This window comes from Microcebus murinus, chromosome 27 (assembly GCF_040939455.1).
Source record: "Microcebus murinus isolate Inina chromosome 27, M.murinus_Inina_mat1.0, whole genome shotgun sequence".
Taxonomy (NCBI): Eukaryota; Metazoa; Chordata; class Mammalia; order Primates; family Cheirogaleidae; genus Microcebus; species Microcebus murinus.
Genome location: NC_134130.1, coordinates 16,571,956 through 16,597,304, shown reverse-complemented (window position 1 = coordinate 16,597,304; position 25,349 = coordinate 16,571,956). Strand labels below are relative to the sequence as shown.

Sequence of the window (25,349 nt, the reverse complement as noted above, 5' to 3'; positions counted from 1 at the left end):
ATGAACTTCAGAGTCATTTCGTCAAATTGCAGGAGAAATCCTATTGTTGTTATTAAAAGAAAATGACTAGCATTATATATTACTATGTTAACATCAAACCCTCTTTGGTCTAATATCTCAGCTTCCCACCTATGCACATGCTATAGCTTTGTGCTTTCTTTTATCCCCATCAGTATTATTAATTTTTATAGCTTTCTTCATATATGTGCTGAATGTTTCCTTTTAGTTATTAGGGTTAAAGGGTATTTTTGTCATTGTTGTAATGGCTACTTCAGTGTGGTCTGGATGTGAACGTATTTTTATTATGTTTTTTGAACTGATTATATTACTGATTCTCTAAGGAAGCTGTGTGTGTGTTTAATTGTAGACAGAACCTAACCTTCCCATTGATGCCATATGTTGAGATAGACCGTTTCACACATGCATTTCTTATCTGCTTTTCAAGCATTATTTGCCTGTTTTCTTTTTCTTGTTTTGGCTTAATTGACTAGAATGATATTAAATGGCAGAAGTGTAGAAGTAAAATATAGAAGCACAATCATGGATAAGTATGTGTTTTCTTGTCATTTGCCAAAAAGATTCTAAAGTTCACTTGGAGGTTAAAAGGAAGGTAGAGGCAGAGGCAGGCTTCCCACTAGGTGTGCGAGCTTACATGACACGGCTGCAGCAGTGATGCTGGTATCGAGAGAGGCTGGCTATGCGTGCTCCTACTACTGCGTGCTTTTTCCCTGCAAAATCAAGTGGATGTTGAATTTGATCAAACGCCTTTTGACTTTTCTCAAGATAATCATTTCTTTTTACATATGTTCGTGATGTATTTTATTACAATCATTTTCTAATTTTAAACCTTCCTTACATTTATGAAATAAGTCATATCTAGTTCTAAATAATATTAACAAAACAATATCAGTGTACTGAAAGTTTCAGACACTTGTAATTTCCTTCAAAAGGGAGATGGTGTCTATAGAGATCTTAAACTTTTCCAGTAGTATCTAGGTTAACGTCCATTTGCAATGTAAGAGGATTTGGAAAGCTTGGCATCCGCCTGCACCCCGGTGTAGCACCCTAAACAAAGGACTAGGAGAATTGCCATCCATTGACAGGAACTGCTGTGGCTTCTGTCATTTTCGCAGACCCTGGCAGGAAAGGACGACTATAGGGGCGAATATGTTGTAATCATCTTGATGCCAAACCTTGTGTCTCAAGATTGGCCGACACAAGATGTATGTGCTGTGTCTGTTTAATCTTCTTAATGAAGTCCCAAGGAAAGTATCAATCCTAACGCTAATGACGATAAATGGGCGTTGTGTTCACGCAGTGCTCTTACTCCCAGAGCACAAAGCTCTTCATGATTAATTATTTCCGTCACTCTCACTGTAGTCCCAGGAGGTGGGTGGCTGAGTGATTCCTCTTAAAAAAAAAGTAACTAATTGGATTTTGTTCTGTTCTACATTCTGCATTCTAGAACTAGGTAGCTACTGTAGAAAGACCACCTTATAAGACCACCTTTCATCCACCGGTGAAATGGGGTTTCAAAACAGCAAGCTTCCTGCACGTCTGGACGCCGGGGGGGCTCCACGTGGAGCAGTGAAGGGGAAGGGCGTTTGGGTAATAGTTTGGCAAGATGCTGCGAGTGGATTAGGCTGGGTCAGGAAAGACACAGGAGACGGTCCAGGTGCGCTGTGGGTGCCCGTTGGAAGCAGCCGTGCACGGTGTGGAAAGTTTGCTGCTGACAATCTCTCACGCGAGGCACGTGTCGGGCGCAGTCGCTCTCCCGCAGGCCGCGGCCCTGGCCCAGGTCGCCGAGGCTTTTGTCAAAGGCGCAAGAGACAGGTGGGGTGTTCGCATCCAGTTCTCAGCGACACCTCTGGGCCGGTCCTGCGGTCCTCCCTGTGTTCCCCAGGCCAGCTTCCCTCCTGCTTCTCCTGTCTCCGAACGCCCCGCGAGTGCGGGCACACCTTGTCCCGGGAGCAGGGCCACCTCCCCACCTCCCGGCGGAACCTCCATGCTTGCCTAGCGACCAGCTCGTCCCTCTCCCGCCTTTACAGCACACCTCAGGCTTCTCCAGTGACCTGCTGTCATGTCTGTTCTGTCTCCTCGGCTGCTCTGCGAGCTCTTTGGCTGGGGTCAGGCTGGTGACTCTAACCCTCTTAACTCCCACACGCCCTCCGCGGGGCACCTAGGGGCACGGGAAACACTCGTCGCTGATGTGTTTGCTGCCCGTAACTGCACACAAGCTGCCTGTACATATTGACTGTGCCATTTTAACTTTTTTCCCTTTTTATTTCATTTAAAAAAGGCTTAACTGTCACCACTTTGAGTTTTCCCTTCTCCTCCTTTTTTCCTGAAGTTACCCTGGAAAGAGAAGCCTCTGGCATGTGAAGGACTATACTTAACGTTGGCCAGTGTGCTGAGGGCGGGGACTAATTATGAGGTCTGAAACCCTCCTCGGGTGGCCGAGCTCTGTAGCGGGACTGAAATGCTGCTCTCCCAAGTTGGGAGCAGCCGGGGTGGGGCCGGGCGAGCGCAGGGTGCAGTGGGGCGGTGCTCGGCGCCGGAGAGAAGGCTGCACTTGGGGCCTGAGGAGCCGGCGCCAAAGGCACCTTTTCCTCCCCAGGGTCGCGGTGGGTGAGTACTCGGAGCTGGTCCTCAGATCCACTTTCTATTGTTTGTTAGAAATTGTGGCGCTGCATTAAAATGCTATCATTAATACTCACCTGTTTGCCATGCCAATTGTAGTGCATTATTTTATCTAGCAAATAACAGAGTCTACTTGTTACCTAAGCGAGACATAGCTAAGGCTTTGTGTATCTTTTCACCGTTATTTTGAAGGCTGCCAACTTTCCTGGTGTCTGGTGTGCATTTCTGAATATAAAAGGATACACTGAGGCAGGGCCATTTAAAATATCTGGAATGTGATACTCCTAAATCTGTTCTCGAAAGTAACCACCTAAAGAGACTTTAGGTTGTTAACAAGAAAATAGAAAACTGACTCTTGACAGCGGCAGAAAGTAACAGTTATTACATGCACATGAGCAACTCAACCAGAGTTTTAAAAAGATCTCTTGGGGAGGAGTGATGTGGTCTCTGAGCAGTCTCTAGCTTATTATGACTTCACAATAAGGAACAAGTGTTTGAGAGTGTTTTGTTTGGATGAGCATGGTTTCTGAACACAGTTTTATTTGCTTTTAGGCGAGATAGGAACATCTTTTGGGGGAAGGAATCGGCCTCCTCTCCTGGCAGCGGCCAGTGTGCAGCAGACAGCCGCAAGGGGCCGGCGGCGCCAGGTGGCGCCTACTATGTCGTGTGGCGGGAAACAGAGTTCACTGTGAGAGTCCCTTGGAGCTTGGAAATAGACGGGTTTAAGACGGAGAAGTTTCCACAAAGAGCAAGAACTTCACTATCTCCTTTTTGATCTGAAGGCTGGGGACAATGGATATCATCGTAGAGACAGCAAAACTAGAGGAAAACATGGACAGTCAAACCAACGATCCTACCACCGCTTACACGGGGCCTGCAGAGCCTGTCGAGGAAGAAAACAAAACTGGTAACGGGAAACCTAAGAGCTTATCCCCCGGGCTGCGGAAGGGCGCCAAGAAGTACCCGGACTATGTCCAGATTGCTATGCCCGCCGAATCGAGGAACAAATTTCCCCTGGAATGGTGGAAAACAGGCATCGCCTTGGTGTACGCGCTGTTCAACCTCGTCCTGACGACCGTGATGATCACAGTGGTGCACGAGAGGGTCCCCCCCAAGGAGCTCAGCCCCCCACTCCCCGACAAGTTCTTTGATTACATCGATCGGGTGAAATGGGCATTTTCTGTATCAGAAATAAATGGGATCATATTACTTGGATTATGGATCACCCAGTGGCTGTTTCTCAGATACAAGTAAGTAGATCTAACATGTTTCTTGGGTTTTTCATTAGCTTGTTTTTAAGTGAGTAAATATGTCATTGAGATTATTTTTCTCAGTTTTTTTCCTAATTCCGTTTTACCCAGACATTGGATGAAAGAAAGCCATAGAAACACGTATGCATTGAATAAACGCAGTCACTGTTCAATAAGCGTTTGTTGAGCGACTGTGCGTGAAAGTGGTGAGTGTACAGCAGTCCTGTGGCAGGTGATTCAGAGTTTATGAATTTAAGGTGCAGGTCCTGATTTCCAGCCACTTGGCGCTGTGGTATTTGTATGATAAATCAAGAGGCTTGGAAAGAATAACATTCACTTCGTCATGCTTGTGTTATTTAAGCTCTTGACAGCTGGGGAAGGAGTGGGGCAGGAAACCTTTTATTACTCATGATGTGATGACCATATCAGTCTACAGTCAATAGCCTGGTGGAAGGTTTGCCTCTAATCAGAAATCCTCAAATTTTATATTTCTTTTCTTTTTGCCTACTGGCCATCTAGTCACAGGAGTTTAAGCAACTGAATTTAGAGTTGGGTCCATGTGGTTTGGGTGTTAGATTTCTAAAGTAAACTCGCCTTCTGATTTCCCCGGGTACCACAAAGGATCTTCATGGCTCACTGCTTTGGCCTCCCGGTTTCAGAACAGTGCAGGAATCAGGAAGTATTAATAAGAAACCACGTTTGCTTCGAAGACACTTAAAAATTGGACATAGCTCTGAAGTGGTTATTTTTGCTTCTCTATGTGAATTCTGACTCTAGTCCCTAAAAGCTAAGGCCCCTCAATTCATCTCATTCACCACTTAACTGTTTTTTCCTACTAGAATTCTAGTAATTACATCACTAAAATGTGGGTTTGAATGAAACACTGCCCAAAATCTGGGGCTTTAAAAAATGTAAGGTATGCTAACTTAATATAACTTGAAAATTCTAAGTCAAATAGGATTTCAGTATTTACGACACAAAATCATTCCTAGAAGAGAGAATTTATTCTATATTATTCTTTTAGTTGGTTGTTGCTTTGCAATCAGAGGGATTCGATCTATCTTTGCTAAAAAGTTCCTCAAAAGCAACTTTGCAGTTTTGAAAACTTATTCCACAAATTAAAGTCATTCCTAAGCATTTTCCTCAATATAACTCTCTTTACATGTTTTTATAATATGTTTAAATAAAAGACTTAGTTATCAATTGTCTTTTACTTAGTAGAAACAAATTGTTTCTGAAATTGATAGTGATAGCATGCTTTTTAAAGCTAAAAGCAAACAATACATTTGTTGAACTTTAGAGTTTTTCTATTTAGTGTCTAGAATTGACACTGGCTATAAGAGAGCCTGCTTGGGCCTCAAATATTTGCTTTCTCCTTAACTTGGAGCAAAGCTTTACTCACATATGTGTGAAAAGAGAAATTTTCCAGGGTTTGGTAAGTAGCTGGTAGAATTTTCATCTAGCTAGTTGTCATTGGCCTCTCGCTCACCACCTTAAATTTTACTGTGCCCAAACTCATGGTCACATAGCTGGGCAATGTATTTTAATGACAACTACTGTTTCAGTCACAAATCTTTGGCTCTTATATTTTAGTAAATAGTGCACTAATTCTCTTATAACCTGTTTTGAACATCCCAGCTGAGTGAGAAATCCTACTTGATTTCTCTCTTAAAAGTACCTTCTAAAACTATAGGACAAAAATCATTAGCAGTAATTCTTTTTCTAAATAAGGCTGCAGAGTACATGTTCCTACCTTCTCAGCTGGTTTTCTGTTCTGAGCACAGCTGAGCTCAGAGTGCAGGGATGGGTGTATGGGCGTGTGGTGATTCCTGCTCTCGCCCCGCCTGGCCTGCACAGCGGCGTGACACAGGGCAGAGCGCGCTCTCGTGGGGCTGGGCCACAGGCAGATCCTCTCGCTTACCCAAACGGGGAGACTCGGCACTGTTTGTGACCTGCTGCTTGGCGGCGCCAGGAAAAGCAAAGCGAGAATAGCAAGGCTTTGAAAGAAGTGTCTTGGGATAAATGAATACTTTCACCTACCAGTCTAGGTGGTGTTCTTTTCTATTTTTTTTTTTTTTTTGATCCCAGAAACCCTGGAATATTCTTAAAATAGCTATTAGACACAGGCAGCTGAAGTATATATTTATACATAATCCTTCAAATTAGAAGTTCCAACAGTTACTTGAATTAGACCTCGATTCATGTCAGAACCACAATCTTGGAGAAAACTTAAAAATATGCCACATTCTGAAACTGCCTGTTTTTCTAGAAGTCTTTGATCAGTACTGATTTTGAAAGTTTGAGAGCCCTGAAAACTGGAGAACTAGTGTAATGTATTTTATGTACTAGGTAAGTTACAACTAGCAATCCTAGGGGCTTTATAGCACCCGCTCCTCTCGTAATCCCCAGATCCAGACCTAACTAGCTCAGAATCCAGAGCACAGACCTAACGGGCACAGAAAAGGAGCTGCCCTGTTCCGCTGGCTGGGGGCGCTCAGCCCCTGCTGCCTGTGCAGACCCCCGAGGCAGCGTGCTGTGGGCAGAGCCCAATCCCGGGAGGACAGTGTGCTCAGAGTCAGCGCTGGGAGCCCCCGCCGCAGACTGGGGACCACAGGGACTAATGTCTGTCACGACAGCTGTCTCCACAGAAACAAATAAATAAAGTGAAAAGGACCTCTGGGACTTTTTAAAAAATCAAGATTAAATAAAGCAAGAGTAAATCAGTTTATATCTTTGCTATTAAATGTTATTAAATGTATGAGGACTCTTTGGATATCGTTGAGATATAATTCTCCGAAAATCTATATAATCATAGAAAAATACCTTTGGATGGTTACCAAGTAAACCTTGCTTATGTAACTTGGGTTAAATGAGTTGTCACATTTCCCTGTGTATCCAATTATGTAATGTCACCTTGGTTCATTAGTTAATTCCTCTGTTACTGTAGCTCACTTATCCTTTGCTATATTCTCGAGAGGGTTTTAGTAATGCAGTGAGTTGACTGAAAATGTAGAGAGGTTCATTGAACCTTCCAGCATAAAGTAACTTTTTGAGGAGAGGTGATTATCTGGAGTCTTCATCTGCCTCAGTTCCCTCACTCCACTCACACTCATCTTTTTGGGCCCCAAACCACTGAGATGTGTTGCAGTCTGTGAATCTTCGTTTCTGAAAATTGTGTTGCTATCTTTCTACAAAATCGTAGGGATGGGCAGCTCCCAACTAAGCCTCTAAGTTCTGTGAAACTGGTTTGTTTGTTCAGGATACTGTGTGCTAATTATTCTTTATCCTGTTAAACATTATTTTATTTTGCATTAGGAATAAAAGTAACTGGTGAACTTGTTTTCCCTTTAGGTCAATAGTAGGGCGAAGATTCTTTTTTATCCTTGGAACGTTGTACCTCTATCGCTGTGTCACGATGTACGTCACCACCCTTCCCGTGCCCGGGATGCACTTCCAGTGTGCTCCGAAGGTAAGCACGCTCGAGTTACCGCATAGAAAAGTCAAGGAAACAGCTACTGAGCACCTGCTCTCCAGTAAACATTCTTCTTCCATATGTGTTAACTGGAATCTAGCACATTTTCTATTTGTCTTTAGATTTGGAGGGAAGAAATTAAAATGTGTTTGTGCTAAAAAAAATGTATTTTCTGCTAACTGAAAATTACCATTGGGAGTTTGACTCTCCTCTTACCTTCTCATTCACTTCTTCATTAGTGCGTTCATTCCACAAGTGTGACGCTTATGTAGCAGGTGGTAAGTAACGATGTAAGTGTACTGGAGCCTATATTCCATTGAGGCATGAAAAATGACAAACAGATCCACAATTTGTCACATGAGGATAAGTCAGGTGATTGTCAGATGCAGAGCAATAGAGCTGAGTAAGGTGAGAGGAAGTCTGAGGGTAGGAACTATTTTATATAGAGGTTAGGAAAGACTTCTTTAATCAGAAAATATCTGGGTAGGAACCAAGACGAGGAGGTGATCCACCTGGAAGGGATAAGAGCTCTGGACCAAGGCGTAGCTTAGTCCCAGTGGGCTCTGAAGAGTGGGGAGGCCAGTGTGTCCAGTGGATCCTTGAAGGGTCAGGGCAGTGCAGACCACAGAGTCCTTAGGGTCTTGGGTCCACTGTGGGAACTTCAACCTTGGTGTGGCAGTGGAAGTAATGAGAAGTTGTTTAACTCCAGATACATTTTGAAGGTAGGACCAACAGGATGTGCTAACAAGTGGGATATATGTTTGAGAGAAAGAAGTCAAGGATGACCCCAAACTTTTTAGCAGCTGCAAAGATAGAATGGTCTTTTGCTCAGATATGGCATGATGTCTACTGAAATTGTCTTAAGCAGGAATTAAAGTTTCTCCAGGTAGTGTCAATTCTCAAGAGAGCTGTTAATCATCTCAGACCCCAGTACACCCTGGCTTATAAAATGGAAACTTAAAATCATGTGCTTTCTGGACAAAGGAATGAAGTCTAGCATCATATTTTACTGAACACTAAACAGATGTCTGAGCCGAAGGAAAAATAGAGTTGTTCTGAGGAAGCCAACAGTCTCCTCCACCAAATATAGGTGTGGTTTAGAGAAGCTATGCTTTTCCAAAGCCATCAAAGCAGAAAGGATCAGTAATTAAACAGTGCACATATTGATTTTAAACACTGGCTGATTTTTAGGGAAACTAATTTAAGGGAGAGAGGCGTTCAGAAGCACAGTGAACACCCCGAATGGGCTGTTGTCTGTGTCGAGAGGAGAATGGCCACAGAAAGGAAGGCACAGCCCATCCCAGTAACAATTAGCGGCTGAGGTTTGCAGGATGAATTTCTGTGATTACAGAAAGAGAGCAAATCACAGATTGCCCCGCGAGACAGCTGCACCCTTTGGGAACCACTTCGGTGGACAAGCTGCTGGGTAACTGAGCTGCAGACGCTCGTCACGGAAACTACGGCAACGTCCTCACTCGTCGCCTCCCGCGTTGAGTTGGCAGGGCCTCTTCCTGAAGCACAAGCAGCCCACGGGTGCCTGCGTTGTGTTCGGCAAAGCAGACACAAATGCCCTTGTTTGGACTGGAGGTGACGTGGTACAGAACAGCAGGCAGAACTGCATCCTAAATTCGGTTCCTCTGCTGGCCTTGGGTGCTGCTTAGATATTTGCAGTTCCGAGGCTACTCGATAACCGCCCGTCTCGGGGTTGCTGACTCTATAGAATGCCCTTTGGGACTACGGGCAGCGACAGGACTTTGTGTACTAAGCACAGGCGCCGTGGGAGGGTGTCAGACCTAGTGACAGATGCCCAGTACGGCCACCACCCGCCAGATGTCATTGCAGGGCCACTGCAGTGACATCCTCGGCCGTCACGGTTTTCCAGGTGGCTTCTCCCCTACCAACCCTACAGTTTACTTCAAGTGCTTTGCTTACAGTTTGCCCCAGCTACTAACCCAAGCTTTGGTCTGCAGGCACAAAATTTGTGTTCTTTAAAGTGTGTTTATCCAACAAGCCATGATTTTTAGAAGAAAAAGAAAAAGTGTGTTTAGATAACTTTGGGTCCAGTTATCATGATTTATCTTTTCAAACCCATTTTGCCACGTACAAGAATGCTTGACGGCGCCGAGAGATACCTCTGCCCAGAGGAGGTCCTCTGGGGCTGGCTCTCACACTCGCCTTGGCCCCAACTGTGGGATCTGCCCAATCGTGGGATCGTGTGGATGGTATGGTCTCTCATTTAGCAGCAGCCGTGCCGGCTTCTCCTGCATGTAATTTATTTCATAGGAAGTGAGATATGGAGGTCATCGTGGGGGACCCTTAAGAGCCCGTGAGCCCCTGTCTGCTGTGGATGTTTTGATTGAGGCTCCTCCACTTAGGTTTCTGCATCTTCAATTCCACATTCAGTAATGACGTAGAATGGTACCTGGAAACGCAGAAATAGTAGGAATGAGAGTCTTAATGTGGTGCGCCATGGGAGAATTTCAGTGAACTAGAGTAGACCTAGGAAAGAAAATCCATCAAACCCAAGACTCACTATTCTCCCTCCCTTCCTCAGTTTTCTTTCTACTCCTTTTTTCTTTCCTTTCTTGAGGGTTCTATTTATCATTTATACTAGGAATGATGTCTCTATAACAGTGACAAGATTGAGGAATTAAGAACTAAGAAAGAGGCCGGGCGCGGTGGCTCACGCCTGTAATCCTAGCACTCTGGGAGGCCCAGGCGGGAGAATCGCTCGAGGTCAGGAGTTCGAAACCAGCCTGAGCAAGAGCGAGACCCTGTCTCTACTATAAATAGAAAGAAATTAATTGGCCAACTAATATATATAGAAAAAAATTAGCCGGGCATGGTGGCGCATGTCTGTAGTCCCAGCTATTCAGGAGGCTGAGGCAGGAGGATTGCTTGAGCCCAGGAGTTAGAGGTTGCTGTGAGCTAGGCTGACGCCATGGCACTCACTCTAGCCTGGGCAACAAAGCAAGACTCTGTCTCAAAAAAAAAAAAAAAAAAAAAAAGAACTAAGAAAGAGCAAGAAGAGAGAGTCCTCCTTCTGTTCTCTAAAGGCACATTGAATCAAATGCTAGTAGAAATCTTCATACACCAACTTCAGAAGGGAAGAGTAAAAAATGTGCAGCTTATTTCAGCTCCTGGTTTGTTTATACCTTTGATTCCCTCTAACCCCAAGTAAAGGGATTGATGGCTTTAAGTGTTTCTGCCCATAGAAAATTAGAATATAGAGTTGGGATGCGTGAGTGGATGAAATAAATGATTATGGTTCTGAATTGAAGAATAATGTGTCCTTTTAAAACTGAGAACACAATCACTGGGCAAAGTGTATGCACCTTTTAATCTGATCTCTGTGTTGGCGGCTGTTTGTGCCAACATCGTGATGAATCCCTGAAAGACCGTGGCAGATCTGATAAAGCGCGTGGCAGAACGCTGATCCCACTTAGAAATCAGAGGCCAGCCCCACTGCGCTGTGCGTTTGCAGGAGACCTTTCCCCCCTGGGGCTCCCTAGGGCGAGTCACGCGGCTCTGCCAGCAGCCCTTGTCTTCCTCAGGACGCAGGCCCCTGCCGTCTGGGGCCTGTCCTTTCAAGGCGAGATCACTACTGCTATTTGACATGTTTGGTTTAAGGACCGTCTACTCTTGGTGTCACACACCTTTGCCACCTGGGCTTGCCATAGGCAAGCTCTTGAGGGTTTCTCGCCCTACCTTTAATCGATCCACTTCATGTCATTGTCTATGCAGTGCTTTACTCTCAGCTGACAAGTAATGCCTTTTTACAAGTGTCTCTTGAATACCAGAAGGCTTTCCAGATCCATAAGATGTTTTTTAATCAGAACATTTTTAGGCAACCAGAGGGATGTTTTAGGCAAGGAATCTTTGCTCAGTACCTGCTTGTTCTGGATAGGATGGTTTTCCACCTGCTTTGGGGCCTGACTTGACCTCTCGACTCCTAGACTCTTCTCCCCATCCATCCGCGCACATCTTACCCCCTTCACCACCACGCATCCACGTAGCCAAAGCTCTGCCCTGTCTTTGCCACCAAACAGCCCAACTGACCACTAGCGCGGCTGGGCTGGCTCGCTTCAGGGGCCAGCGGCCCGGAACAGTCGTCCGTGGAGTGTAAGAACAGCACGGTCTACACCTGCCCTCCCAGGTCCCGCATGGACAGTCGGCATGGTCTTGCTGTGTGTCTTCTTCTGTGTGTGCGGTCACGTGGTCTTTTCCTGAGTATCATTGTTTGGTTTTTCTCAGCCTGTTTGCTTTGTACTAGACTGATCTGAGCTCCATCTAGCCCCCAACATCTCAGCGTTCCAATTTTCTGTGCCTACTGTTTGTTTTCACCAACTCCGTTCTGCACGATTATATTTTAACTGGTGTAAACGAGTGACTATTGCTTAGCTCCTGCCCCAGCCCAGCGCTGTTTCTCAGACCTTCACGGCGACTTCAAGGGACTTCTGTCCCCGCGTCCAAGGCGCTCTCCTGACCTGCCACTGCACGCAGGTTATTTCTTTGAGGAGTGTTTTTCTTGATCAAAGCAACTCATTTTTAAAGCTACTAGCACATCCCTAATGTATTTTCAAACCTATTTAAATTATTTAATGAGTTGCAACTCCTTTTTTTTAAAACTGTAACTGTTTTGAGCAGACATTAATACAGCTATGTATACGCTTTAGGCTCCCACTGAATACAAGGTACCGAGACCTGGTAAAATATTGGTAATGTAGGATACAGTTGCATCAGATATTAACCATCCTAACCCTTCCTTCCCCTGCAAAAAGGAAAGAAAGTAGCTTTGATCTGCTTTTTAGCACATAGCTGTGGTGAAGTCATTGGTTATTAATATTTTTAAAAGCTTTGCCCAAGGACACGCCACCACTGAGACATATTATTAGTAACATATTGAATAATTTAAAACGTGTCAGTAAAATTTGCCAATACAATGTATAAAACCCAGTTTGAGAAGCTTCCTCTTGGATTCTTTTTGACTTTTTTGGTTACAGAGAAAAAAAATCAACCTGGTGACCCAAGACTCTCACAGTTGGGCTGAACCATGATTTTATCAGCTTGTAAATTTTCTTCTGAATCTTCTTATGTCCTGTAGCTCAACGGAGACTCTCAGGCGAAAATACAGCGGATTCTGCGGCTGATCTCCGGCGGTGGCTTGTCCATAACTGGGTCACACAGCTTGTGCGGAGATTTCCTCTTCAGCGGCCACACCGTTTCGCTGACACTTACATATTTGTTCATCAAAGAGTGTAAGTAATCGCTCATTCCCACTGATCCGACTGCCAGAGGCACAGGGATTCCAGACCCTGAAACTGATGGGGCCCTTATTCCATTGGGATCAGTAGCCACGAAAGAAACAGATGCAGATGTTTTCAATAGCCGTGTGATTTGAACCCGAAGGCTTAACACCTGGCCTAGGCTTCTCTCTAGCACTTAACCTGCCTCCAAAACCTCTCCTTTCTTGGGTAGTACTTCTTAAGGCATGGAAAGCTATCTTAATATTGGAACTAGGCCCGGTGCGGGGGCTCACGCCTATAACCCTAGCACTCTGGGAGGCCAAGGTGGGAGGATCGCTCAAGGTCAGGAGTTTCACACCAGGCTGAGCAAGAGCAAGACCCTGTCTCCACCAAAAGTAAAAAAAATTAGCCAGGCATGGTGGCGCATGCCTGTAGTCCTAGCTACTTGGGAGGCTGAGGCAAGAGGATTGCTTGAGCCAGGAGTTGGAGGTTGCTGTGAGCTAGGCTGATGCCACGGCACTTTAGCCCGGGCAACAGAATGATACTCTGCCTCAAAAAAAAAAAAAAAAAAAAGTATTGGAACTAAAAAAAAAATTGTGTCCAGTTTATTGTGAAAAAGGATTGGTATATTCTAAAGCCAAATGTAAATGACATTTGAATTATATGTATGACACTTCCATTCTGTCATTCCAAATAAGTCAGTTAATGTCTTTCCCTTTTTCAAACACTTCCTTGTCCCACTTTATTTGAATTTTGTCATTTTTCCAGCCACCATGCTTTCATAGGCATCTTCATGGAACATTTTGCCAATACTGATCATTTTCTTCTTAAGAAGAAACATGAAGGCAAAGAAAGGAAAATGTTTTCCCATGTTTATATACTCAGTTCCCACTATACAAAATCCTTGTGTTTTCCTGTAGCTTTTATGGCCAAAATAATATCTTGTTCATTTTAGAGTTATATTTGGTTTCAGCTGCCCAGTAGATCACATTTGTATAGATTTCTGAGGTTTTGTAAATTTAGGCCCATTTTCTCAAAATCCTTTTGGAATAATAATGCTGCTTCTTTTATGTTTGCAAAGCTGATCAGTTTTCCTTTCATCTTTAGTTCCAAGTTACCCCTGCCAGTGTTTTTGGTGATTTTTCTCAATTCGCTTCCTTGGCATGTTAAAAGGGAGGTCTTTGGCCAGAGACTAGCAGAAAGTGGCTTCCCCTCCCCAGCCTCCTGCTCAGCTCTCCTCCCTTGTCCCCTGTTAATCCAAACAGACTGAGCGCGAGGACAGCAGTGGGGACAGCACGGGTCGTTCTACAGTGTCACGGAAGTGGTCGCTTGCCCTTAGGCGGCTCGCGGCTTTAGGGTTAAGATCTGCTTCAAGGGCAGTATGACAGCAGAGTTGAGGTTCTCTGTCTTAGATAAAGTCCTTTCCTTGTGAGGATTGTAGTTTCTGTGTATTTTCCTTTGTAGATTTCACGTACAGACGTATAGTGGGGACAGTAGCGTGTTCGGCGCAGGCCATCGTCATACTTAACTTGAAGGCACCTTTCGCTTTCCACTCTCACACTTGTGGGGGGCTGGGTGCGGGGAGGTCTAAACCTGTCTGCACCGTCAGCAGAGGATGGTCTCTTCCTTGAATTTCGTCATCACCTTTCTAAAATCTAGTTACTGGGCCAGGCGCGGAGGCTCACGCCTGTAATCCTAGCACTCTGGGAGGCTGAGGCGGGCGGATTGCTCGAGGTCAGGAGTTTGAAACCAGCCTGAGCAAGAGCGAGACTCTGTCTCTACTATAAATAGAAAGAAATTAATTGGGCAACTAAAAATATATAGAAAAAATGAGCCGGGCATTGGCGCATGCCTGTAGTCCCAGCTACTCGGGAGTCTGAGGCAGGAGGATTGCTTGAGCCCAGGAGTTTGAGGTTGCTGTGACCTAGGCTGACACCACAGCCCTCTAGCCCAGGCAACAGAGTGAGACTCTGTCTCAAAAAATAATAATAAAATCTAGTTACTGGTTCAGGGGAGGGGGTGGAATGAGGTGTATGGTTTATAGTCCTGACCTTTGCCAAGGAAAGTTTCATCTGTATGTAAGTTCAATCATTTTCTAGTGCAGAGGTACATTTGAATTGTGGGATCTTCCCTCTAATGTGAGGATCACAGAAAAAAATGTGTGGGAAAAGATGGGGAGGAGGGCGAGGAGGAGTTGCGTGTTGCTGAGAAGGTGCCTGCAGGCTGTAGGTTGAAACCATAGGAGTGACGAAGGGAAAACACCCCAGGAGACTGAGAGCTTTCTAAAATAACTGGAGACTAATAGACATTGACAATAATAGCAAGTAGACATAATACTCTGCCCAGGCACTATTCTAAACCCTTGATGCAAATGATCTCATTTAATCCTTGCAACCCGCCCATGGTGGGTACTATATTCCCCCCATAAGGAAATTCGAGTATAGAGAAGATGTCTTGCTACAGTCCACAGCTAGTATTTGGAGAGCCAGGCATTCAGATTTACGCAGTCTGAACCAGAGACTATGCCCTTAATTTCTTACCTCTTACTAGAATGTTTGGAAATTCAATTTGACCCTGTAGACGTGCCAGTGAATGGCCTGCTTATCTGTAAGCAGGGGACGTTGCTGGTCATGTTTCATCCTTTCCCCTCAGAGCGATAGCAGGGCAACTTGTGATTAATTTTACACTTTAATGAAGGCCACTCAGTATATTGAGATCTTTTTTCCCCAAGACATTGTTTTGCCTTGAGGTTTTTTAAATCATGTAAATTTATATAGAGCATGGGAAGAGTTACATTCCAGTTTTTTACAATTTTTGGTGAGAGATATCCTTTCCTCCCCTCCCCTCCCCTCCCCTTCCCTTCCCTCCCCTCCCCTCCCCTCCCCTCCCCTCCTCTCCTTCCCCTTCCCTTCTCTTTCCCTTTCTTTCCTTCTCTCTCTCTCTCATCGGAAAACCTGTTAGACAAATGCTAAAAGAGCTGTAACACTATTTTGGTAAGAAATAAAATGGTGAATCTGTAACATTTAATCCAAAACTCTATTTTACATCAACAATACATTCTGTGTTTTTGCCTGTTTCCTGTGTAATTAGGAAAAGCGATTATCTTCTAAATTATACCATGTGTTGTTGTTCTGAGTAAGCAGTGGTTCCAGTGGTTTCTTTGAAAAGTTTCCTTCTAGAATAAGAAGCATCATTTATCTATTTTTTGCTTTCCTGCCTTTTGATCAATTTGGACTCGATGGCTCCATCGTCAAGAGTGGATTTAAGTTTAGTTGTGAGAACATAAAAATGTGGGAGAAATTTAGGTTAGAAAAAGAGAGATTTATACAGCTGTGCAAATATTATCAGTAAGGCCTGGGTTCCTTATAAGCTATCCTGGAGAAATGAGCCTTAGCTGCCAGTAACAAATGTCTGGCTAGCTGAGAACAGTTTTTAAAACTTATTTATTTATTTTTTTTACTTTGCCACCATACCAAGTCCATTGTCGCTATTATTCAATACCAACTTGGGCTGGGATCCCAGACAGACAATGGAGTTAATTAGTACTTGTGTCATCGTCTTTTGTTTATTTATTCTTGTGGCTCATTGTCACCCTCATGGGTAGAGTGACAGAGCAAAGAGGATTACCATTTCACCATTTCTACTTCACAGCAGCTTACATTAAGTATTTCCTTGGGTCAGCCAGTGTTCCCAATTCATGAGTGGCGGTCCCAGTGTGGCAGCATAATAGGACATACATTTTCACGAGAAAGCACTGCTAGGGTTTCCAGCCATTCCTAAAACCTCACTTTTAGTCTCGTGAGTCGTAAAATGGTCATTCAGGCCGCCTCCTTACTCCTTACCCTTTTCAGCTTTGCTGCTTATGAATAAACAAATGCAAGATAGTTCTGGTTTGCTCAAGCATTTCAACGGTGAAGGTGAACACCAGGTGACCTTACAAGCAAGGAAGCAGGGTTGGTGTGAGCCCTCGGGGAGGAGTGGGGTCTGCGGCGTGGAGAATGCCCATTTAGCAAGGCCAGATTTCCAGATGTCAGGTCAGTGTTCCCGTTCTGGGCCTAACAGAACAGCTATGGGGACGGGACGTGGTCCCTGACTGCAAGAACAAGGGCTCTCGCAGCATTAAAATTCTGGGGTCCTGTGAGTTAGTTGTCTGCCATAAATTAGTGGCAACATGAAGCAATTGAGAAGTAATGAGGAACACATCCAAATGTAGAAAATCTGATTTTCAAATGCAAATACAAGTTTATTTTCTTACTGTTTCACTTGGGATCAACAGAGTAACAGCTATTTTACAAAAAATATATATTTTTATTTGCATGATGCCTGGCTTGGTGTTTCATCTACAGCTCTGGCAATGGGTCCTTTCGCATTCAGCCTTTCTTCTACACTTTAAATAGCGCTATGAAGGCAAACGCAGATATGGAGTGATTATATTATTGTTATATTATTAACTTGTGAACTAATAAAGCTTCAAAATAGGAAAGAAAAGAAAAGCCCAGCTGACCAAGTGTTAGAGGTGCACTCTGATCGCAGGCGCGCTTGCCGTCCACACTCGCGGCTCACGTAAGCCGCAAGCGCGCAGCCCTGCCTCGCTGCTCAGCGGCCCTGGCCATCGAGCTTCCTCAGGCTGGAGTCCGCGAGTCCCGGGCTCGCACAGCGGCGCTTACAGCTGCCCTTGGCAGTGACAGTGCAGGATTGCCGGGCACCCGAGCGCCGCTGGCCACAGGCCGCTGCCCGCCCCAGCCCTGCCCACGTCTGCGGGAGCTGACGCAGATGCAAGCCCTGAAACGACTCTGCTCTCCATCTCCCCCTTGTTTTCATAGACAGCTGGCTTTTCTTTTGATCCCTACTGGTTTTCTTTCCTTGATGTGAGCCAGCATACGCCAATTCCAGCCAAGCTCAAAAGAAACAATTCCGTTCTCCTCCTTATTAAACAGCGTATTAGCAGTGGGCAAGACCTCAACTCTCGAGTGTTCCAGAACTCCTCAGCGAGGGGCTGTGGGACCCGCTGCCAGGGGTCCTCTTCCACTCCTTCCTGGGCAGATCCTGGGCACGTCATACTGACTCAGCTTTCTTCTGGTGCCTCCCTGATCCTACAGCATTCTACGTAAGGTCGTCAGGACAGACCGTGATCATTAAATTCATCTCCGGGAATCTTATTAACTCCACAGTTTGTCCCCTGTGCAGACTCACCGCGCCACTTCTGGTGGTATCACCTGACCTGCTGGCTCCTGAGCGCCGCCGGGGTCGTGTGCATCCTGGTGGCGCATGAACACTACACCGTGGACGTGATCGTCGCTTACTACGTCACGACGCGGCTGTTCTGGTGGTACCACTCGATGGCCAACGAGAAGGTGAGAGAGGGAAGGCGCTGGGCGGCCTCTTTTCTCTAAGTGCAGCAGGCCCTTCACACGGGGGTTGCGAGGCTCAGTGGGGATGGCTGCCATGGCCGCCCCGATGTGCGTTCCCGCCCGTCCACTAGAATCCCATCCATTACTGCTCCTTAAAGTGAAATAAAGAGCTTCGAAGACATAGGTGTCATTTAAGGATAAAAAATGCTGTAACATTATAGAGCACTGTTTCACTAATTCAACCAATTTATAGTAGAATCGAAGACATATGCACTAAATCAAAGTCTAGAAACCTACATTTGTGGCTTTGGGGTACTAAAAAAAATGTCTAGGACCCTACTCTGTAGAAGCATCATAATGCAGAGAGGTAAGACATGGTCCTTGCCCTCAAAGGACTTAAATTAATTTGAGGGAAAGATGGCAGTTATTTTTTAAAATCAGACAAAATAAGTAGCTGACGCATTGCTGGAGCTGGTGCACCTGCTGGTGACGCGGAGCTCTCTGGCTTCCTTCTTGACTTCCTAATTTGTTTCTGCTGCTTCCTATTTCCAGATGACCTTTTCTTTCTCCTCCCATTCTTTTTTTTTTTTTTTTTTTTTTGAGACAGAGTCTCTCTCTGTTACCCAAGCTAGAGTGAGTGCCGTGGCGTCAGCCTCGCTCACAGCAACCTCCAACTCCTGGGCTCAAGCGATCCTCCTGCCTCAGCCTCCTGAGTAGCTGGGACTACAGGCATGCGCCACCATGCCCGGCTAATTTTTTCTATATATTTTTAGTTGTCCAGCTAATTTCTTTCTATTTTTAGTAGAGATTGGGGTCTCGCTCTTGCTCAGGCTGGTCTTGAACTCCTGAGCTCAAATAATCCACCTGCCTTGGCCTCCCAGAGTGGTAGGATTACAAGTGTGAGCCACCATGCTCAGCCCTCCCATTCATTTGTAAAGAGCTAGTTCAATGCCACCTCTTCTGGGAAGCCTTCCCTAACTCCTGTTCTTTTCCTCAGGTAGAAATATTCCTCCCTTTCTCTGCTTTCCTGGCCTTGGTATGTGTCTTTGGTGTAATAGAGTTAATCCCTGTACCATGACTGACTTATCTTTGAATAAACTTGCCACATTTTCCAGGGCATATAGTGTTTAGAGAATTTGTGAGTGATTAAAATATCTCATTGCCAAAGGATCTGCATCCAACTCTTGGTGCCCCCTAATAAATGCCCTTTCTTTAGGCAACTTTTATTTCTCTTTGTAGCTCTGTTTCCTACTTTGTAATCTCCTATTCCCATCTTCCTTCTTACATTTCCATCTAGATGTCTGCTGGCACTACTGAACCAAAATTTGTATCTTCCCTCTTAAAAATGTTCAAGCTTCCGAGCTCTCCTTTCACTATTCTGACTTCCTTGGCCCCTAGATCTGCCCCTCACACATGCTGAAGTGATCCCTCCTGAATCATCCTCACAGCCCTTCCCCGAGTCCCTGTTCTTCCTGGAATTGCAGGCAGCAAGAATTGCATGAGCCGCAGAAAGGGAAAGCAGCCGGGTGTGGCGGGCCATCCTGCAGCATCCGGGAAGGGCATGAGAGCGACTACAGCCCGGATCAGAGTTCTGTTCACCCTGTTAAGTGACAGCGAATGACAACTTAATTCGGGTGCAAATGAAGAAAGCTGTATCTCATTTTATTTTTTTCCTATCATTTGCAGAACTTGAAGGTGTCTTCACAGACTAATTTCTTGTCTCGAGCGTGGTGGTTCCCCATCTTTTACTTTTTTGAGAAAAATGTACAAGGCTCAATTCCTTGCTGCTTCTCCTGGCCCCTGTCTTGGCCTCCTGGCTGCTTCAAATCGTCGTGCAAAAAGTATTCACGGGTTCAGAAGATCGGTGAAGATAACGAGAAATCTACTTGAGAAGCAGAACAAAGGCATCAACTCTTATACCAAAAGAGTGAACGCTGTAACCAAAGGTATTGTTTTGTTCCTTTAATTTTAGGAGAACTGACTGGCAAATGAAGAAGTGGACCAAATTTTGTGCAAATGATTAGAAAGACGAACAAAGTATTACCCTTTGACTGGCTTTTCTTATTCCTCCCGACAAAGATATATCCTCCAACGCTGCCCCTTCACGGGTGACGAGCCTTCCAGCTGGGGCCTGACCGATGAGCTTGTCAGAGGAGCCGAAGGACCTGCCACTCCCTTCTTTCTTCTTTCTCCACAGACCCTCTACTTCAGAATGTTTTCAGGATTTTTTTTCCTCCCGAAGTCAGAAGAATTTGTTAATGTTTTAAATAAAATATCTGGATCTATACAGCCGCCGTGTAGATGGAGTAACGTAGTGTTGAGAATGACCTAATTAGGCTCGGCGAGGGGGAGACGCAGGGGTCGTGAGTCAACTTGGGGTGAGCCTTGTTTCTAGCCGCTCGGGGAGGCTGGGGCCAGGCCTGGGATGTGTCCTGCTGCCGCCACCCAGTGCACGGTGTCACTGTTACTTTGTTTGGTTTTAACTGGTCATTTTATTTTAGAAAACAAAGGTGATCCAATAAATAGGAAAGTATTTGACATACCTCATGGATTTTACATATGTGTAAAATATTTTGCTTTAAAATCTCTATGACGGATATACAGGAAACATGAGGATATTTCTGCTAATAAGTGATGCTGTCTGCCTGCTAACTTTGGATCTGGTACCCACAGGGCAGCCAACAGTGTGTAGCACAGGATGCAAACGTGTGTCAACTGGCGCTCACGCTACTGGGGAACAAGCCTGTTTCCCTTCCAGGTCAGGCTCTGGGGTGAGATCTGTGTTAGGGCCCCTCACTGGAACTCAGAAATGCATTTGGTCACATTTCGTTGAAGATGATTTCTTCCTGGTTATATTGTGCTTTATGGAAAAACCAAGATGGGAGCCCAAAAGTTTAATGTATTCTTGCCTTTAAGCAAGAAACTCAGTTTCTTATAAACTAGTCCTAAGGACATATACCACAGTTGAATAATTTTACTTTACCCTGGGAAAATTATAACATGGTGCTTGGCTATAATACACTGTTGCAATCAGTGCGTTAGTTACCACCACACAGTCAAAGGGGGTGATTGTTCCTAAATTTCTTTGAGGTGATGCATAAAAGGTGGACTTAAAAAAAAATCTGATAAGATTTAATGCTATTGGATTAAGTGCGTTATTTAATGCTGTTGAATCTTTTGGATAATACTTGGCTTAATTTCTTAACTACTTGAAACTTAATTTGCAAGACTTCTATCATAGTAACCTTAGAAACAGTTTTAAGGTTACATACACAATCATCAACACTAGGGCAGAGTGTGGACCTGCCAACAGGGGTAGAAGAGGCTATTAGGTTTATACTGAATGAGAAATTTTTCCTTCACTTAGAATGGCAAACATCCCTAAATTTATTGTTATAAACCATTCAGCTTTGATTATACAAAATTGACCTTTAAATTGCTTGAGAAAAGCACAATGCAAATCTGTTCAGAAGAGTCATCATCCTTTGGTGCTAAAATTCTGTGTATGTTTTCAGAATGGCTCTTTATGTCATAGAATAACCACCGAAGGAAAGGTAGTTGTATTCAAAGACAAGAAACAAGACTCTCTAATCTGATTTTTTTGAACAAGAATTGAAACCACAGATATCTTTGGCAGGCTTTGAAACACAAGGATTTTTCCAGTATTTCTTACTAAATAAACCTATCTCGTTTACTTGATGAGTTTAGACATAATTCCATATAATTTTCACTTCTGTTCATTTACTAAATAGCAACACTTGTGTGCTAGAACAAGGTGTTCTGCTTTTATAAAACACTTATTTTAAGTTCCTCCTTTCTGATTATAAGGAACATCGTCTGACATAGAAGGCTGGGTTTGCTCTCCCAATAATGGTGTTTTCCTGGAGCCTCTAATTCAAATAAAACCATTCGATGTACCTTAGAGCAGGCGTCCTCAAACTACGGCCCGCAGGCCACATGCGGGTGTTTTGGCCCATTTGTTGTTTTACTTAAGATATGCAGTGTGCATAGGAATTTGTTCATAGTTTTTTAAACTATAGTCCAGCCCTCCAACGGTCTGAGGGACAGTGAACTGGCCCCCTGTTTAAAAAGCTTGAGGACCCTGCCTTAGAGCCTTATTCAGCTGTGTCTTGGATAACCTACTTTTCTTCGATTGAATGAAGAAAAGTGTTTAAGCTTTAAAAATATCATTGTGTATTGATTATTGGACACCTTGAAACAGTAAGCTTTGCATTTGAGTCAAGTAAACCAGTTTTTAGAAAATAATACCATCACCTTTTAAAGAACTTTAGAGCCACCAGCGCGTGGCCGCTGCTGGCCCCATGGTCCTGGCACGTACGTGCCGCAGCTCTCTAATGGATGTTGGGCAGGCGCATGGCTTGAAAATGAGGAGAGGGAGACCAAAATGTCAAGGTGAGAAAAGTAAAAGCAATAGTGAAACTCATTTACATGTAGGAAAGCAAACTTGAGGTTTAACCCAACATGCCACTTGGGATATAAAACAATTTTCATCTTGCCTTTAAAACAGTAAATTCTTGGAGCACCTTTTCTTTGCCAATTAAGATATAGATCTTACTCATTACCCTTGTTTTTGTAAATCTGTGCTCCTCTTTGAAGTTTTTCTTATAATTTAGTTTGTGAAATATCTATAAAATATAAGTGCTATATGTGATGGTACATTTTTTCCTAAATGCTCTCAAATGGAAATGAAGTTCTCTCAGATTCTACTTTTTGAGCTTCTCCACTAGATCTGAAAATAAAGCACTCTTCCCTTGTTGCACCTGAACTAATTGTGAATTTGCTATTTAATTACTGACATCTTGGGAAACAAGTTTTGCTGTGGAAGGCAGGCTGTCTGGAGAGGTTTGTGGATAACGGCGCATTAGGGTTCATTGCCGTGTTACTAGTGCCCCCTTGTGGTAACGTGCTGTATGACTTTGAACGTAAACACTTTTTAAAATGTATTTTCAAGTTTTTAAAAGGCATTTTTTTAGATTATTATTTTTCCCTGTAATCTGGAAGTATCATGTGAAAGGAATTATTTTAAAAGCATTTTAAACTTTTCCCAAAAGGAATGTGTGTTCAGATTATTAGGGCGTCACAATTCTAATCTTTTTTTTTTTTTTTTTTTTTTTTTTTTTTTTTTGGAGACAGAGTTTCGCTTTGTTGCCCAGGCTAGAGTGAGTGCCATGGCGTCAGCCTAGCTCATAGCAACCTCAAACTCCTGGCTCAAGCAATCCTCCTGCCTCAGCCTCCCGAGTAGCTGGGACTACAGGCATTCGCCACCATGCCCGGCTAATTTTTTGTATATATATTAGTTGGCCAATTAATTTCTTTCTATTTTATAGTAGAGACGGGGTCTCGCTCTTGCTCAGGCTGGTTTCGAACTCCTGACCTCGAGCAATCCGCCCGCCTCGGCCTCCCAGAGAGCTAGGATTACAGGCGTGAGCCACCGCGCCCGGCCTACAATTCTAATCTTTTATCCATTTGATCAAAGAAAATTTGCATGACATCTTTACCCCTCACGATCACAATCTTTACTGTCTCCCTTTATAACTGCCTATACTTTGTTTACTATGAAACACCAAGTTGGCTGTCTTTATGGGTTTTTTTATTTACATGCTACAACTCATGCAGTTTCTTTTAATTGAAAGTTCACATCTTGTTCCTTGAATATTTTGAACATTTTTCTTAATTCTCTTTGTTGTTGTTCTTTTTGTTTTGCACTGTAAAACTGATTAAAAATGTAAGCCAGTCTTAACACACTCAATTTGTAGTGTAAGAAAGTATGAGAAGGAATTTCTTAATAAATGAGTTTACATGTTTAAATCAAGCATATTATAAGTTATATGCCAAAGGCTTTTCTATTTGTATATATAAAGATCCTTGGTATTTTTTTAATGTCCTTATGTTGCAATAATTTAATTCCTTTGACTAAGTTGCTAAAAATATTTCTTTTATTAAGAAGTGCTGTTGACTTCAATACCCAAATACTGAAAATCATGTCAAAGGTACCCAAAGATAAGTTTTTCTACAGATGCACACATTATAAGTTCTGATTTATTTTATTACTCATTACTCTAACTATGCTGTATTCTACGTAAATCATGAATGAGAAGAATGCTTTATTGTGGAATTATTTAAAACTGACCTATAAAAGAAAAAGAAGAAACTATGAATATAAGCTAATCTAGTTGCCAAGTTGGAATTCATTATTTAATTTACCTCCTATGCAATGATTAATGCTGCAAAATGTCTGGTTATGTTACAGTATATTCACAAAAGAAAAAGCTTCACAAAACAAGGTTTTGAGAGGTAGCCAATTGTATTCTTTTGGAAATTTACTGTACTGTTGCAATGTGTTAAGTGCCTTGCTGTAAAGTAAAATTTTAAGTCTAGAGTTCATTATTTTCCTGACGTATATTTTTCATTATGATATCTACTGTATGCTATTGTAATAGTTTTATTAAATGCTTACATTTTAATCAAATATGTAAATGTCAGAAACTCTTTTCTCCTACCTGCCAGTACCTTAATCATTGGTCTGCCATATTGAATTTGAATTCAGACTCTTTGGGTTTTTAGTAAAAAGGAAATTATCTTTGTTCAGAAATGTGTTTTCCATGTTTGTGCTTTTGTGTTTATAAAAACATTTCAGGAGGAATTTAGGAGTGTAAATATAGTTTATACTTCTAAAGTGTTGTCTTACATTTACATTTTTAAGTGCCTAATTGTTAGTTAAAACTAATTTATGTTTCTCTTCTAAAGATGATATGTGTTCTTGGTTTCTAATCTTTTGTTTTGCTTTAAAAAAAATGCAAAAGCCTATACTTTGTATTTACCCAATAAACCACAGTGACATCAACAGTCTTTTCAAAATTAGTATTACTGTTTCTTTCCATTTAAAGTTTTCTTAAAGATTTCTTTATTTAGTTTTAGAGTACTTATTAAAACCACTGGAGGGGCCGGGCGTGGTGGCTCATGCCTGTAATCCTAGCACTCTGGGAGGCCGAGGCGGGTGGATTGCTCGAGGTCAGGAGTTCAAAACCAGCCTGAGCAAGAGTGAGACCCCGTCTCTACTATAAATAGAAAGAAATTAATTGGCCAACTAATATATATAGAAAAAACTAGCCGGGCATGGTGGCACATGCCTGTAGTCCCAGCTACTTGGGAGGCTGAGGCAGCAGGATTGCTTGAGCCCAGGAGTTTGAGGTTGCTGTGAGCTAGGCTGACGCCACGGCACTCACTCCAGCCTGGGCAACAAAGCGAGACTCTGTCTCAAAAAAAAAAAAAACAAAAAAACAAAAAAAAACCACTGGAGGGTTATTTTCTTCAAGCACTATGTTTAAAATAAGGTGATAACCTTCAATTCATGGATTAAGGAAAAAAA

The 25,349-nt window shown here is 43.4% G+C and overlaps 1 protein-coding gene and 1 pseudogene across 4 annotated transcripts in view; one reads left to right on the top strand and one right to left on the bottom strand.

The window, feature by feature from the left end:
- SGMS2 (sphingomyelin synthase 2) overlaps nt 1–24,933 on the top strand; it is a 75,749-nt gene extending 50,816 nt beyond the window's left edge. For 3 of the 4 annotated variants that reach the window (XM_075998155.1, XM_075998153.1, XM_075998154.1), the window contains 5 exons: nt 3,193–3,890; nt 7,242–7,359; nt 12,467–12,620; nt 17,796–17,962; nt 19,646–24,933. In XM_075998155.1, coding sequence (XP_075854270.1) covers nt 3,433–3,890; nt 7,242–7,359; nt 12,467–12,620; nt 17,796–17,962; nt 19,646–19,849 — 1,101 coding nt within the window. In that variant the 5' untranslated portion in view covers nt 3,193–3,432 and the 3' untranslated portion in view covers nt 19,850–24,933. The remainder of the gene's footprint in view (nt 1–3,192; nt 3,891–7,241; nt 7,360–12,466; nt 12,621–17,795; nt 17,963–19,645) is intronic. The other variant, XM_075998156.1, reaches the window with a different exon arrangement.
- LOC142864967 (uncharacterized) lies at nt 15,553–15,596 on the bottom strand (annotated as a pseudogene).
- Nucleotides 24,934–25,349: the final 416 nt, after the last annotated feature.